General features: G+C 35.5%; 1 protein-coding gene across 1 annotated transcript in view; it reads left to right on the top strand.

Annotated features, from left to right (window-relative positions):
* The first annotated feature begins 340 nt into the window (after nt 1-340).
* Nucleotides 341-15753, top strand: part of ADAMTS5 (ADAM metallopeptidase with thrombospondin type 1 motif 5) — a 79610-nt gene continuing 64197 nt past the window's right edge. The window contains exon 1 of the mRNA XM_044670277.1: nt 341-1510. Coding sequence (XP_044526212.1) covers nt 377-1510 — 1134 coding nt within the window. The 5' untranslated portion in view covers nt 341-376. The remainder of the gene's footprint in view (nt 1511-15753) is intronic.

Raw genomic sequence — 15753 nt, 5'->3', positions numbered from 1 at the left:
CTTTTTCCTAGCAAGAGTCCAAACGTTATTATTTTTTAAAAAAGAAACCTACAAAGAAAAGTCACACACCGGAACCTCAACTTTGAAAGTTAACAAGTTTTGTTGGCAGCATTTTCTCCTTCCCTCTTTACATTTCATTCAACATTACAGGCAACATATATGTATATATGTACATATATATGCATTTTGCATACATGCATATGTATATATTAAGTGTACATATATGTGTTTAGAAAGATATAGATATACAAATATGTGGGTAGATATATGCTTATTTTAATCCATGGTAACTTGCATTCCTGCTTATTTTAAAACAAAAAAACCTCTCCTTCCAATTTTTTTCTCCCTTCATCAATTCTGACTCTGAGGGAGCAATATGGTCTTGAAGTTGGTTTCTCCTCTGCTCCTGTTGGCTTTCGAATTGCACTTTGCTTCTGCTGGAGTCCGGGCTCTACCAGCACCTACCTATAGTCAAACCTATCAACTTCCACCAATTGCAGTAGAGACAGCAGAAACTCATCTCCACTACGAGCCGCAGAAGGAGTTGCTTCACAAGCAGCAGCAGCAAAAGTATCCTCAGCAGCCTCCTTACACCCTCCCTAGCAACCCGAAAACTAGAGGTCTAGTGCAAAACATTGACCAACTTTACTCCGGAGGAGGCAAAGTGGGATACCTCTTATATGTGGAGGGAAAGAAATTTCTCTTGGATTTGGAACAAGATGGATCAGTGGGCTTTCCGGAGCTTTTGAACACTGGTTCTGACCAGAACGGTCAGCAGGAGACATTGCCTCCATCTCAACACCACCGGGATCACTGCTTCTACCGTGGCACTGTGGATGGAAGCCCCCGCTCCCTGGCCCTCTTTAACCTCTGCGGAGGAATGAAGGGCTTCTTCGCTGTTAAACATACTCGCTACACCATAAAGCCATTGTTGCTGGGGACAAGGGAAGCTGAAGAGGAGCGGGTTTATCGGGACGGGTCGCTCCAGGTGCCGCACGTCTTCACTAGAGAGGGCTTCAGTTTCAAAACTCTGAAGCTTCGCAGCAGCTGCGAGACCCCTAGCTCTCCCAGGACCGGCCATAGACAACCAGAAGCAGTTCCTACTAAGATGTTTCAGAACAAACCATCTCCGCAGCCCTTTGCCGCACCAGCGGCCGAACCACAAAAGGGGTGGCGACGTCAGCGGCGCTCCATCTCCAGGGCCAGGCAGGTGGAGCTGCTGCTTGTGGCGGATGTATCTATGGCCAAGAAGTATGGCCGGGACTTGCAGCATTACCTGTTGACTTTGGCCTCCATTGCTTCCCGGCTTTACAGTCACCCAAGCATCGAGAACCACATCCGCCTAGCAGTGGTGAAGGTGGTGGTGTTGGATGACAAGGAGAAAGGGTTGGAAATAAACAAAAACGCTGCCACTACACTCAAGAATTTTTGCAAGTGGCAACACCAACACAACCAGTTGGGAGATGATCATGAGGAACATTACGATGCAGCTATTCTCTTTACCCGGGAGGTAAGTAAGCTCAACCGGGTTATCATCAGACAGGAGATTACCCTCTCAGTATATTATTTATTTATATATATATATATATATATATAATGTATAATAGTCTGTTGTGTAATTTGTATAATATGCATTGGGAAAGTGCAGGGAGTCAGGGAAGCTGATTAACTGAGAAGCTGTGGTAATTTATTAACACCAAAAAAACCCCATAGCTATTTTGAGCTTTTAAGGAATTTAATCTTCTTTCTTAAAAAACAAAGAAACAAACAAAAACACCTGTACTGTGTATTGTTTCCAAGGCAGAAGAACAATACTCAAGGCAATGGGTTAAGTGACTTGCCCACGGTCACACAGCTAGGAAATGTCTGAGGTCATATTTGAACCCAGGACCTCCCATCTCTCAATCCGCTGAACCACCTAGCTACCCCCAATTTAATTTTATTTCATTAAGGTATCAGATTGACAACTGGAAGCGACATGTAGGTGTTGAACATGTGACTTTGGACTGGGTAGACAATTCTGTCTTTAAATGGCTGAGAAGATGGAATGTACTTTGGTAGGATGAATTTCCACGCCTAGGAGTTTATTTTACCAGTGAGATCATTTTTAGAGTCTAGTCTGATCATTAACTTGTAACCTCTCCTTCCCTTCACACTTTTAACAACTCTTGCCCTAGGGCCATCTAGCTTTTAGAGATAACTAGATCTAGTAGCTAATAGAGCCAATACCTAGATCTATTAGGAGTTGTATGATATGTATATATATAGGTAGATCTATTACAGGCTGTATATGTGTATACATGCATTTAGTTGAAAGGAAAGATGAACTATTTTAAAAGTTTTTAAGTTTAAAATCATTCTGCTTCTCAATAAACCAGAGGCAATACTTGCCCATGTGATTGCATTAGTTTAAAATGTATATTTCCTAATCTCTTTCATCCTCTCCATTCATTTGCTTAATATATCTGTCAATTAGCATTTTTAAACACTTACTATGTGCCAATAAAAAAGCCCTGATTTCAAGGTGCTCACAATGTAATGAAGGAAAGAGCATGAAAATAACCAAGTACTTACAGATTTATGCGGAATAGATAGATATTGGGTGGCTGAGTGGTGCACTGGATAAAATGCTGGGCCTGGAGTCTGGAACACTCATTGGGAGTTCAAATCTGGCCTCAGATACAGCCTAGCTACTTGACCCTGGGCATGTCACTTAACTGTCTCATTTTCTTCATCTGTAAAATGAACTGGAGAAGGAAGTGGCAAACCACTCTAGCATCTTTGCCAAGAAAACCCAAAATGAGGTCACGAAGAGTTGGACATAGCTAAAACAATTGAACAACAACAAAGATTGGTTTAAAAACGTTCATAGAGGGATGAGCAATAGTAGCCAAGGGAAAGGAGAGATTCCAGAAAGGACTGCTACAGAAGGTGCGATTTAAGCAGAAAGAAGCTAGGAAAGTTGAGGCAGAGAGGTGAAGATAGAGAGAATTCCTGGCATTAGTGACACCCACTGCAAAGACATTGTTTTTTGGAGAGGCAGCAAACTGCAGTGTGTAAGATTATGGCCTCAGACTTTTAAAGACCTGACTGGGCACACACTTGATTATGTCCTTAGGAAAGTTATTTAATCTCTCTGTACCCCAGGCAGTTCTTTATAAATTTTATGAATTGCTGCTCCAAATTGGTAAGATTATCCTTACCCTAAGATCCCTACCCTAAGGAAATATCACAGTCCTGGACAAAAATAAAATAAAACAAACAAAAGGTTTCCCTCCCTGCTAGCCCTACAAGTTATCCTTTTGATATGGATGAATATCTACAAAAATATAAATTGTCTAGATTAACAGAAGAAGAAATAGAATACTTAAATAATCCCATATCAGAAAAAGAAATTGAACAAGCCATTGCAGAACTCCCTAAGAAAAAAATCCCCAGGGATAGATGAATTCATAAGTGAATTCTATCAAACATTTAAAGAACAACTAATCCCAATACTATACAAACTATTTGACAAAATAAGCAAAGAAGGAGTTCTACCAAATTCCTTTTATGACACAAATATGGTACTGATTCCAAAGCCAGGCAGATCAAAAACAGAGAAAGAAAAGCATAGACCAGTCTCCTTAATGAACACAGATGCAAAAAATCTTAAATAGAATACCATCAAAAAAAACTCCAGCAAGTAATCACAAGGCTTATTCATTATGATTAGGTAGGATTTATACCAGGAATGCATAGGAATTGATATATATATATATAAATATAATTGATATATGTATATAAATATAATTGACCACATTAACAAGCAAACCAACAAAAATCAGATGATTATCTCAATAGATGCAGAAAAAGCCTTTGACAAAATACAACATCCATTCCTATTGAAAACACTAGAAAGTATAGGAATAGAAGGACCTTTCCTAAAAATAATAAACAGTATGTACCTAAAACCATCAGCAAGCATCATCTGCAATGGGGATAAATTAGAAGCCTTCCCACAAGTTATCCTTTTATACCTGGTATTGAAGGAATTACAGGCAGCATGTTGTCCAGTGCTAGAAGTACAGAGACCTGAGTTCTAATCCAAGCCCTGACTCTAACCAGCATGGTAACGTGCACATGACACCTAGCAACCCTGGACCTTGCTTTTTTATGTATGGAATGATGGAGCTGACTTGAAGGGACTTTTCAAATATTATCTTATATGATTTTGTAATATCATATCTCTATTTCTACCTTATAAATCCTCTTAAGACACATTGGAGAATTCAGCATATTGTAGTCATTTGTGCAGTTCTTGTCACAGGTAAATGTTTCCTGATAATAAGCCCTCTCATGGCAGTAAATAAACAATTAATGTTTGCTTGATAAAAGGGGCAAATAAATATAGGATAATTAAGATGATTAGAATTAGCTAATAGATATTTAAAACCAAGCCAGTGAAGGAAACAAGTATTCTGAATATTCTAGTATCTTTTAAAAATAATTCCATCAAAATCATATATGTATAATTTAAATTTGACCTCCCTTTAAAGAATATAACTTATTTAGATGGTTTTGAGGGTTTTGGAAGTTCTAGTGCTAAATAGTCTGTAGAAAGGATTACAGTGCAGATCCAGTAGTATCCCAGAGTATCTCCTATATTGGAGAAATGTTTAACAAGAAGAATGTAATAGAAAGTCAGTGGGTTGATAATTAGGAGATCTGACGTAGTGCAGTTTGGTGTGGTATGGTGTGTTGGACTTGGAGTTTAAAAGACTTATGTTCAAATTCTGCCCCAGACACTTCCTAGTTCTATGATTGAGCAAGGCACTTAACTTCTTCTAGAAATATTTCTTTATTTCTAAGATGAGGAAGATAGCTTTAATGACCACCATAAGCCTTTCAAGTCCTAAATTAATGAACTTGGGATCTGAATTCTAATCCTGACTTTTCCAACTAGCTGTTTTACTTTGGGTAGGCCACTTTAACATCTATGAACTTATATTTCCTCATCTCTAAATGAAAGGTTTGGACTAACTCTTCAGTATCATATTACTCTCACAGTCCTTTGATTCTATAGAAAGAAAATGGGGCTTAAAAAAAAAAAGAAAACTGAGTCTTTTCTTCATTAGGTTTAATGGAAAAACATAAAGTTCTTCATAGGAAGAAAAACAATACAATAACTTACTAGTTAACATATAATTTGCCTGAGATTCAAGCTTTACATCCATAAATTGGTCATATTATTAATACTTGGCTTCAGGTGCGTACTAACAATTGACTTATAAGCTCATTTTTTAAATGTCTCAGGAAAAAACTTTGGTAGGATTTTTAGTTTGTTGTTGTTTTTTAACAAAACTAAAAATAATATGCAAAGCACAGAAGAGAGAAAACCGAGTCAGTTAGAAAACTAAATGAAGTGTTTCCAGAAACCCAGTTATCAGATAATTCTATGGCTCCCATATTATCTCCTCACCCCTTTCTCTCTGTGCTTCTCTCTTTCTCTCTCTCTTTTTTCCATTCTCTCACTCAGATACTCAGAGGGCATCTCTTGATTTTAAGGGAAAGGGCAGATACATTTGGAGTAAAGGGTCACAGGTTTTTTAAGGACTAGACATAAATGTAAACTAAATGTCAACAAAGAGTAAAGTTAAAGATAGCAGTTTTATAACAGAATGGAGACATATTTCTTTATACACAATGAAAACCTTTCCCTTAAAGAAATGATCCTCTGGAATTCATTCTTTTTTTTTTTCTTTTAGTTTTTTTTTTTTTTAACCCTTAACTTCTGTGTAGTGGCTCCTTGGTGGAAGAGTGGTAAGGGTGGGCAATGGGGGTCAAGTGACTTGCCCAGGGTCACACAGCTGGGAAGTGTCTGAGGCCAGATTTGAACCTAGGACCTCCTGTCTCTAGGCCTGACTCTCAATCCACTGAGCTACCCAGCTGCCCCCTGGAATTCATTCTTGAAAGACATTAATTTGTGTATCATTGCCACTGTAATTCTGTGGTTGTCTTTTTCAAATAAAATACTTTGATTCTTTTTCTAATTTGGGTTCCAAGTTTAGGAACTTATTTTCTCTATTTTTTTAAAAAGAAGTTTGTGACCTCTTAGAATTTTTTTCTTTTTTTCCTGCATTATAGGAAGCTGTACAATAAAGATGTCTAAGGTTGTTGTCCCGTAAACTATTTCAGGCTGTTGATTTTCTATTATGGGTTTCCTTTTTTATTCTCAAATTCAAATGTAACTTTCTTGATGACATTTTAAAAAGAAAATTAAGTAGGATCTTGAAATTTTTTTGTTTTTTAAAACATATAATTTTTCTAACTGAACCTAAGTAGAGTGATACAAGCTTTTGACTCTTTTTTGCTATAATTGCCTCTTTCTCCAATAGCTTTAATGAGTAGTTAATTCTTTTTGAAGGAGTGGAATATAGTACATTTTAAAAAAAAGATTAAAGCATGAAAGAAGATATAATAATTTTATAGCATTCTTAACATTTTCAATTTGACTTGAATAATCATTATTATTTTTTAAACTCTTGTACTTTGGTGTATTGTCTCATAGTTGGAAGATTGGTAAGGGTGGGCAATGGGGGTCAAGTGACTTGCCCAGGGTCACACAGCTGGGAAGTGGCTGAGGCCGGGTTTGAATCTAGGACCTCCTGTCTCTAGGCCTGACTCTCACTCCACTGAGCTACCCAGCTGCCCCTTGACTTGAATAATTATTGAAAAAACATACTGGATTTATTCACAAGTGAAAAATTATATCAGCTCTTACTGAGCAGAAGCATACTTTTAGAAAGAAATTGGCTTTCTGGTATTTATTTGCTATGTAATGTGGTAAAAAATTAAAAACCACATGTACTTTTTGAAAACTACATTCAAACTACAGTTTTTATATGGTTTAATTTTAGTTAAGAATTGAAAAAAATCTAAAGGCTCATGAAAATTTTATTTGGTATCAAGAGTATGGGGTAGGGTTAGGAGGAATGTGAAGTGTCAGAAGAATGGAAAGATGGGGACCAAGCATATGAAGGGCTTTAAATTTCAGTGAATTTTTTATTTGCTTCTGGAGGAGACAGAGAGCAAATGGACTTTATGACCTGGAGGAGGTGACATGGAAAGACCTAACCTTATAGGAAAATCACTTTAGCAGCTGAATGGAGAATGCATTGTTCTGTGGAGAAACTTGTCACAGGTCTTCTAACCAACCAGCTATTTTATCAGTTCAGGTGTGAGGAGATGAGAGCCTGCACAAGGGTAGATATCAGAGGAAAGGAAGATATGAAAAAGACAGGTTGCAAAGGAGAAACCATTAGGTCTTGGCAAAAGTTTAGATGGGGAGTGGTCAAAGGATTCAAGGATGACATCTAGGTTGAGAATGTGAGGTAATGGGAAGATGGTGGTCCTTGATATTAATAGTGAATTTGGAAGCGGGACAGTTTAGAGAGAAAGATAATGAGTTCAATTTTGGAAACAGTGAGTTTAAAATGTCTATTCAACCTGCAATTGGAGATGTACAGTAGGCAGTTGGAGGTGCAAAACTAAAGTTTAGCAGCTAGGTTAATACCATATGAGTAGATTTAAAAATCATTAATACAGAGATGGCAATTAAATTTCTGGGAACTAATGAAATCACCAGGATGAGAAGAGGGCCTAGAACAGAGCTCTGTGGGATATGTCTGCATGACTTGGAAGATATAGCAAAGAAAATTAAGGAATCATCATAGTGGTAAAAGAACCAGAAAAAATAGTGTCCCAAAAATTTAGAGAGAAGAGAATAGCAAAGAGAAGAGGATGATTGAGAGTGTCAGAGTCTTCAGAGATCAAGGAGAATAAGGACTGAGAAAAGGCCATTGGATTTGACAAATAAGACATCATTGTTAACTTTGGAGAGAGCAATTTCTTTTTCTAAAGATTATTATTTTTATTTATTTGTTTCAAATTACATGTAATAACAAATTTCCACATAAGTTTTCCAAAGTTATATAATCCAAATTGTCTCCTTTCTTCCCTCCCCCCTTCTGAAGCTGGCAAACAATTCAATCTGGGTTATACATGCATCATCATGCAAAACATATTTCCATATTATTCATTTTTATAAGTGAATAATCTTATGAAGCCAAAACCCCCAAACATAAGCCCAAATAAACAAGTGATAAATCATATGCTTTGATCTGCATTCTGACTCCAACAGTTCTTACTCTGGAGGTGGATAGCATTCTTTGTCACAGAATTTTCCTAGCTTACAGAGTAGCTAAGCCTATCACAGCTGACCATTCCACAGTATTGCTGTTGCTGTGTACAATGCTCTCCTGGTTCCACTGATTTCACTCTGGGAGAGAGTAATTTCTATTGAATGTTGAGGTTAGAAGCCATATTGTAAAGATAAGAAGAAAGCCTGAGGAAAATTAGTGAAAACATGTATTGTAGACATCCTTGTCAAGGAATTTGGGCATAAAAGGTAGGAAAAATATGGGACAATAGCAGAAATTGGGTCACTATGGATTTTCTGTCACTGTGCTAACAAGAATAAATCTTTGCATTTCAACTATCAAACTAGCACTTCACCATTCTGATTATTAAAGTACCTCTGTTAGAGTACTTAGTCTTTATGTAAAAGAAACAGAAATACACAATTTTCTGATGCAAAAAAAAATACATTTCTACTGGAATAGCACTTTTGCTAAAATCCACATCACTTTTGCCCTAAAATAATAGAAACATGATTTCTTTAGGCTTAAATTTTGCCGTCCAGGATCAGTTCTTTGCTCTTGGTTTTTACTCCCAGAGTGTGCCATTCATTCTTCTTTAGAAGCAAAAGACCTATCCTGTTTACAAAACAGAACATTTTTTTGTCTTTTCTCTCCCTACAAATACTGATAGATACTTTATCAGAATTTATTTATATATTATAGATACTGTAAATCAAACCTCTTAAGTAAGAGGTAAGGCAGGACAAGATGTTAGTTCACATTCTTTAATTATCATATATTTAGGTCAAAAGTGAATCTTATCAAATGGTTATAGCCTACATTTTGGCCCCAATCTCAAAAAAGCTAAACAATATAGACATAAGAAGGAAGACTGTAATAGTAAATTGTCAAAGTTGAGAATCTAAGGCTACTGTTAAGAATTTTTTGAAGCAACATGATTCCTCAAAGAAAATAATTTTATAGAATACACAGTTTTTCTTTCTTTTCACTGTTTCCTAATTCTATTTCCTCCATCCAATTTTCTTGTCCATAGTATTTTATAATTTTCATGTAGTTTTATTCATTCAGATTTTTTCTTTTTTTTTGCATTTTAAATTTTATTTTTTAGAAAAATTTCCATGGTTATATGATTCATATTCTTACTTTCCCATTCACCCTCCCCCAATACCCTCCCCCCCCATAGCCAACGCACATTTCCACTGGTTTCTTCAAGACCTATTTCCATATTATTGGCAGTTGCATTGGTGTGGTCGTTTCGAGTCTACATCCCCAATCGTGTCCGCATCAATCCATGTGTTCAAGCAGTTGTTTTTCTTCTGTGTTTCCACTTCTGCAGTTCTTCCTCTGAATGTGGGTAGTGTTCTTTACCATAAATCCCTCAGAGCTGTCCTGTGTCACTGCTTTCTGCTGGTACAGAAGTCCATTACATTCTATTTTACCATAGTATATCAGTCTCTGTGTACAATGTTCTTCTAGCTCTGCTCCTTTCACTATGTATCAATTCCTGGAGGTCTTTCCAGTTTACACGGAATTCCTCCAGTTCATTATTCCTTTGAGCACAATAGTATTCCATCACCAACAGATACCACAATTTGTTCAGCCATTCCCCAATTGAAAGTTCACCCATTTCCTTGTTTTCCAGTTTTTTGCTACCTCAAAGAACTTGGCTATAAATATTTTTGTACAAGTCCTTTTCCCTATGATCTCTTTGGAGTACAAACCCAGCAATGGTATGGCTGGATCAAAGGGCAGGTAGTCTTTTAGCACTCTTTGGACATAGTTCCAAATTGCCATCCAGAAATTCATTCAGATTTTTAAGACAACTATTAGTTGTGCCTAATTTTTTTTTCTTATGGATATGAATGCACTTGTTGCACTACTCATCGAAAACTAAGATGGCAGTCCAGTATCATAGTGGCAGACTAAATAAATGTTCCAATCTTTTAACAATGCTAAAAAAAGAAGAAAGCATGAAGGAAAATAAAATAATTTGATGCCATCTTTAATTCTATCATTTTTACTTTAAAAATTAACTGAATTCATCTGCATGTAGAAATACCTTATTCTGTAAGTTTATTCTTCATCTATTAATTGGAAAACAGTTGTGCATCTTCATAGGCAGAGGGAGCCACCCCATCTAGATTTCCTTATACTGATGAAATCATAGATCAAAGAGTAAATAATAACAATAAAAACATCTCATATTTGTTTGGCATATTAAAACTTATAAAGCATTTTCTTTAAAATATCTCTATTAAGGCAATTTGGAACTATGTCCAAAGTTGCTTTAAAACTGTGCGTACTCTTTGATACTGTGATACCATTACTGTGTCTGTATACCAAAAAGAGGCTAAAAAAAGGAGAAAGGGCCTACTTGCACTAAAATATTTAAAATAGCTCTTTTTGTGGTGACAAAGAATTGGAAATTGAAGGGATGTTCATCACTTGGGGGATGACTGAACAAATTGTGCTATGTGATGGAATACTATACTTGCACTGTAAGAAATGATGAGTAGGATGATTTCAGAAAGAGTTGGAAACTGATGCAGAGTGAAATTAGCAGAACTGGGAGAACATTGTACATAATAACATAATAACAGCAATATTGCATGATAATCAACTATGAAAGAACTTAGCTGCTCTCAGCAATACAATGACCTGAGACAATTCTGAAGGACTTAGGACAAAAAAAAGCCATCCACCTCCAGAGAAAAAACTGTTGGAGTTAGATGCAGATCAAAGCATGCCTTTTTTTCACATTAGTTTAGTTATGGTTTTCTTTAGGGTTTTGGCTTTATATGAGTATTCTCTTACAACAATGGCCAATATGGAAGTTTGTTTTGCATGATAATACATATATAGTCCAGAACACCTACCATCTTCAAGAGGGGCAAGGGAAGGAAGAGAGGGAAACAATTTGGATCTTATATTTTCAGAAAACATATGTTAAAAATTGTTATTACATGTAATTGGGAAAATGGAATATTTTTGAATTAAAAAATCTCTATTAAATAAATTGATATTGTGATTTCTTTGCCACCTCTAGAGTCATTATACTACTTAATACTGATCTAAATGAACTCTAGGGCCTTCATAGGGTCAGGATTATCTATACATAAATAATTGATTTTAACAGGTTATAAAACAAGGGTGATTTGCTTATAAAACAATGTTGATCACCAGTTAAATAATTGGTAATTTGCAATATTGCTATTAATCACTAACCAGTTGTTAAACAATTCAGAATACTTTGGTACCTTTAAAATTATCTTTATGTTATTGCCATAATAACAAGAGTTGTTAACTATAACCACAACATCACCAACATATAGTGTGAAACTATTTTGTGGGGAAAGGAGTGATGTCAAACATTCTAAAATATTAGCTGTTCTTAACTGTTAGGGAGTACATCATATCTTCATGATACTTAATTTTAAAAAATTGACTACTCAGTGATTTCAGTGTAAGGAAATGATCTGAACAATTCACTCATTTGGGAATTAAAGTAATTTAACATTTTAGAGTAGCAATTACTAACTATCTAACTCAGTATTGATACAGCCATTTGCATATGATGAGTTGTAGAATATTGGAGGGAAAGGGATATGCAATTTGCCTAAGTGATTTTTATATGAAAAAGTAGAGAACTTTTAGATTAATAACTAGAGAATTATGGACATGAAAATTTCTATGATTATGGGACAAATGCAATTTTCCTCATTAAAAACAAACTATAAGGATTTGATTTCTAAACCAAGGTGAGGTTGCACGAGAAGATATAGCTGCAGGTTAATGGAGGTGAAAGGACAGGTTTAAGAATTGGGTTGTGGGGGGATATAATTCTTTCTCTGCCCTTCACCTGTTGTTGGGCAGTTCGTTTGACCAATGGGAGGCTACAGTTCTTCTGTAGAAAGAATAGAGAAACTTTCTCTGCTCTGTATTTTGACTTATTGCTGAGAAAACAAAGGTGAAGACAAGAGAGGAGAAGAGAACAAGAACAATTCACAGCGGTTACACTAATAACCCTGAGAAGTAGTAGCTACATGGCTACCCTTACTGGAAATCACCCTGACTATCTGTATTTGGTGAAAGTCAGGTGAGTGAACAACTCCAACCCCAAGAAGAGCGAGAACCTGGGAATATTTGGAGAGAAGGTCCATGCCATGCCAAAAGGGAAAAAATAAAACTGTAGGAAACCTTAGGCATAATGTAATCCAGTCCCCTTATTTTCTATAAAAGGAATCTGAGGGGTTGGGAGGCAAAATTATTTGGTTATGGTCATACACCTAAGTAGTGGCAGAATCAAGACCAGAACTAAGGCTTTCTGATTTCCAAACTAGCACTTTATTTGTCCATCATAAATGTTGCTTCATCTCAGAATACAATATTTACTCAGTTCAGTTCAACCAACATTTATTAAGCAATGGCTGTGTAAAAGCACCAGGCTCAGTAGTGGAAGAATTAAAAAGTAATGAGGTATGGTCGCTGCCCTCACATAGCTTACTGTCTTGTAGAGGAGAGATAGTATAACATTGACTTTTAATGCTAAAAACATGTTTGAAAGCTTTAAAAAGTTTTTAATTCTGAAATTGCTATGGGCTGGGTCTAACTCAGATCAGTCACCTGGATCTTTTAGGTTCAATATTTAAACAAAATGAAACACTCCTAGGTGATTAGTTAGCAAAGAAATTTACTTAGCCATAGGAGAATAATATTCAACAAAAATATCCACTTGCAGCTAGTTGATGTGGCTAAACAAAGCCCCCGTACCTGAGTTATTCATCATTATTCACTATCCAAGCATCAGAGAATTTAACTGGAGTGGCTCATGGCTATTTTGTACTCAGACAATGGGGAAATTATAGCAGCAACCTGAGCTTTACCATATGTAGTCAACCACATTAGGAGGCTGGTTTCAATATCTTTAAAGGAAAATATAGCCTAACTTTCATGAGTTGTGTATGGGGGTGTGAATGGCTATTGGCACAAAAAGTACATTTATATATTAAAACCTTCAAGTTTGAAAGAGTGAACAGTACCAGCAAGATCTGAGGATGTTGTGAATTTTTTCTACGGGAGGGAGAGGGGAATAAACATTTAATAATTGTTTACTATGTGTCAGGCATGGTGTCAAGTGCTCTCCGTAAATGGTAATCATGTTTGCTTTTGTGTTACAATTTCCCAGGTCTTATATTTCTTATATTTTTAAAAAGGAGTCTTTTCTTTGTTTCTTTTATTGACAATATTTTTCATATTGATATCAGTTAAAAATAAAAGGCTACCTATGAATTTACTCATTTCACTAGACCGGGTAGATTAAAGAGAATCATAGCATTCTTGACCACAAGTTGAATCATATGGATCTCATCTTTAGCAAATAATACTACTTCTTTGAACCTTAAATGCTTATGGTTCAAACTCTTTGAACTCAATAAAGAAGATACACTGAATAAACAGGGAAAAAAAATTAAAGGCATAGGGTAATATTTAAACAATGTTATCTTTAATATATAAATGTAATTCCTGAATGGGCAGCTAGGTGGCAAAGATAGAACTCTGGGCCCGGAGTCAGGAAGACTTGAGTTCAAAATTTGGCCTTAGACACTTACTAGTTATATGACTATGGACAAGTCACTTAACACACTGTGTGTCTCAGTTTTCTTATCTGTAAAATGAAATGGGAAGGAAATGGAAACCATTTTAGTATCTTTGCTAAGAAAACCCCAAATGAAGGCTTGAACATGACTGAAACAATTGAATAACAAGAAAAAATTTTGAATATGCTAAAGACCACTTAGAATACTATTGCATAATTCAATATCCAAGTTTATAATACTAAAAGAAAGCTTGAAGTTCACCTAATTCAATCTCCATTTTTTTAAAAGATGAAGAAATTGCACTTGACCATAGCCAAAAAGCCAAGAAGTGATAAAGATATTGGGAAAAAAAAAAGGATTAAGTGACTTATTCAAGGGCAAAGAAGTAGCAGAACCAAGGTCCTCAAATTCCAAAGCTAATATCCTTCCCTTACCACTGGTAGAACTATTAGCTGCTCTCTAAGATGGTAGAACTATTAAAAGATTATTCTTTTATATCTCACTAATATCTCACAAAAATAAAAATCTGGCAGCTACATTATGCAGTTAAACTACATAAATTTCACTATATAAATTATTTTAGAATCATTAGATTAATGTATGATCATGATTTAGAAACATAAGTATTTACAAACTGACAGTCTACTTGTGTTGCTGCTGATAGCTAACCTGTCTTTTCTCTTAAGATTCATATTTTGTTGAATTAAACTTTGAAGGAAACTTGGGATTCCAACAGGTGGAAGTGGTGGTAGGGCACTGAGAGTGTGAAGAGGGTTCCTGAGAAGAGCTGCCTATGATAATGCAGTGTCCATGAAGGTGAGGAATGTGTCATAGGTCTAGAAAGGTAGCTGGAGCTAGACTATGAAGGACTGTAAATGCCAACCAGAGAAGTTCATGTTTTACAATAGAGCTGGTAGAGAATCCCTGGAGCTTATTACTAAGGGAATTCCATAGTTGTATTCTGGACTTCACTTTCCACATTTGTAAAATCAGAATGTTGGACTACATAGCCTCTAAGTTTCTTTTCCAAGATTTTAATTTTGTGCACTTTTAGAAACGATGATCAGATTAATTAAAAAAAAAACTTAGAAAGAACTACATGAGATAATGAAGAATGAAATATTTGAAGAATAACTTATGGAGAGTTCACCTCCAGAAAATGAATGGAAACATGAAAGATAAAGATATAAATTATGTATTTTGCCTTCTATGGTGTGGGGAGGGGAGGGGAAGACTGAATGTAAAAATAAATAAAAAATTTAAAAAGTTTTTAAAAAATTTCATGAGTTTTTCTTGTTTCTTTCTTTGGAGCCAAGATTTTAAAAACTGACATCTTGACCAAATGAAAGAACATTTTATTAATTTGCAAACACCACCCATTTAAAAATAGTCACTTATATTGAACAAAAACATTATGGATGTAAAACAGATAACTTTGACTACATTAAATAAAGTTTTTGTGCAAACAAAATCAATGTAACCAAGATTAGAAGGGAAATAAAAAGCTGGAAAAATATTTTTATAGCAAATGTCTCTGACAATGAGCTCATTTCTGAAACATATAGAGAACTGAATCAATTTTATAAGACTGTGCAGCATTCCCCAATTGATATATTATTATAGACAGTTCTCAGATGAAGAAATTAAAACTATCTTTAGTCATGAAAAATGCTCCAAATGCTATTAATTAGAGAAATATAAATTAAAACAACTCTGGCATACCACCTTTCCTATCAGACTGGCTTATATGACAGAAACAGAAAATGAACAAATGTTGGAGTGGATGTGGGAAAATTAGAACACTAATACACTACTAGTGAAACTGGACTGATTTAGCTGTTTTAGAGAGCAAACTGGAACAATTCCCCCAGGGTCATAAAATTGTGCATACTCTTTGACCCAGTGATACCTCTACTAGGTCTGTAGCCCAAAGAGATCAAAACTAGAATAAAAGG

This window comes from Gracilinanus agilis, chromosome 3, assembly GCF_016433145.1.
Source record: "Gracilinanus agilis isolate LMUSP501 chromosome 3, AgileGrace, whole genome shotgun sequence".
Taxonomy (NCBI): Eukaryota; Metazoa; Chordata; class Mammalia; order Didelphimorphia; family Didelphidae; genus Gracilinanus; species Gracilinanus agilis.
This window is presented reverse-complemented; position numbering and strand designations above follow the sequence as displayed.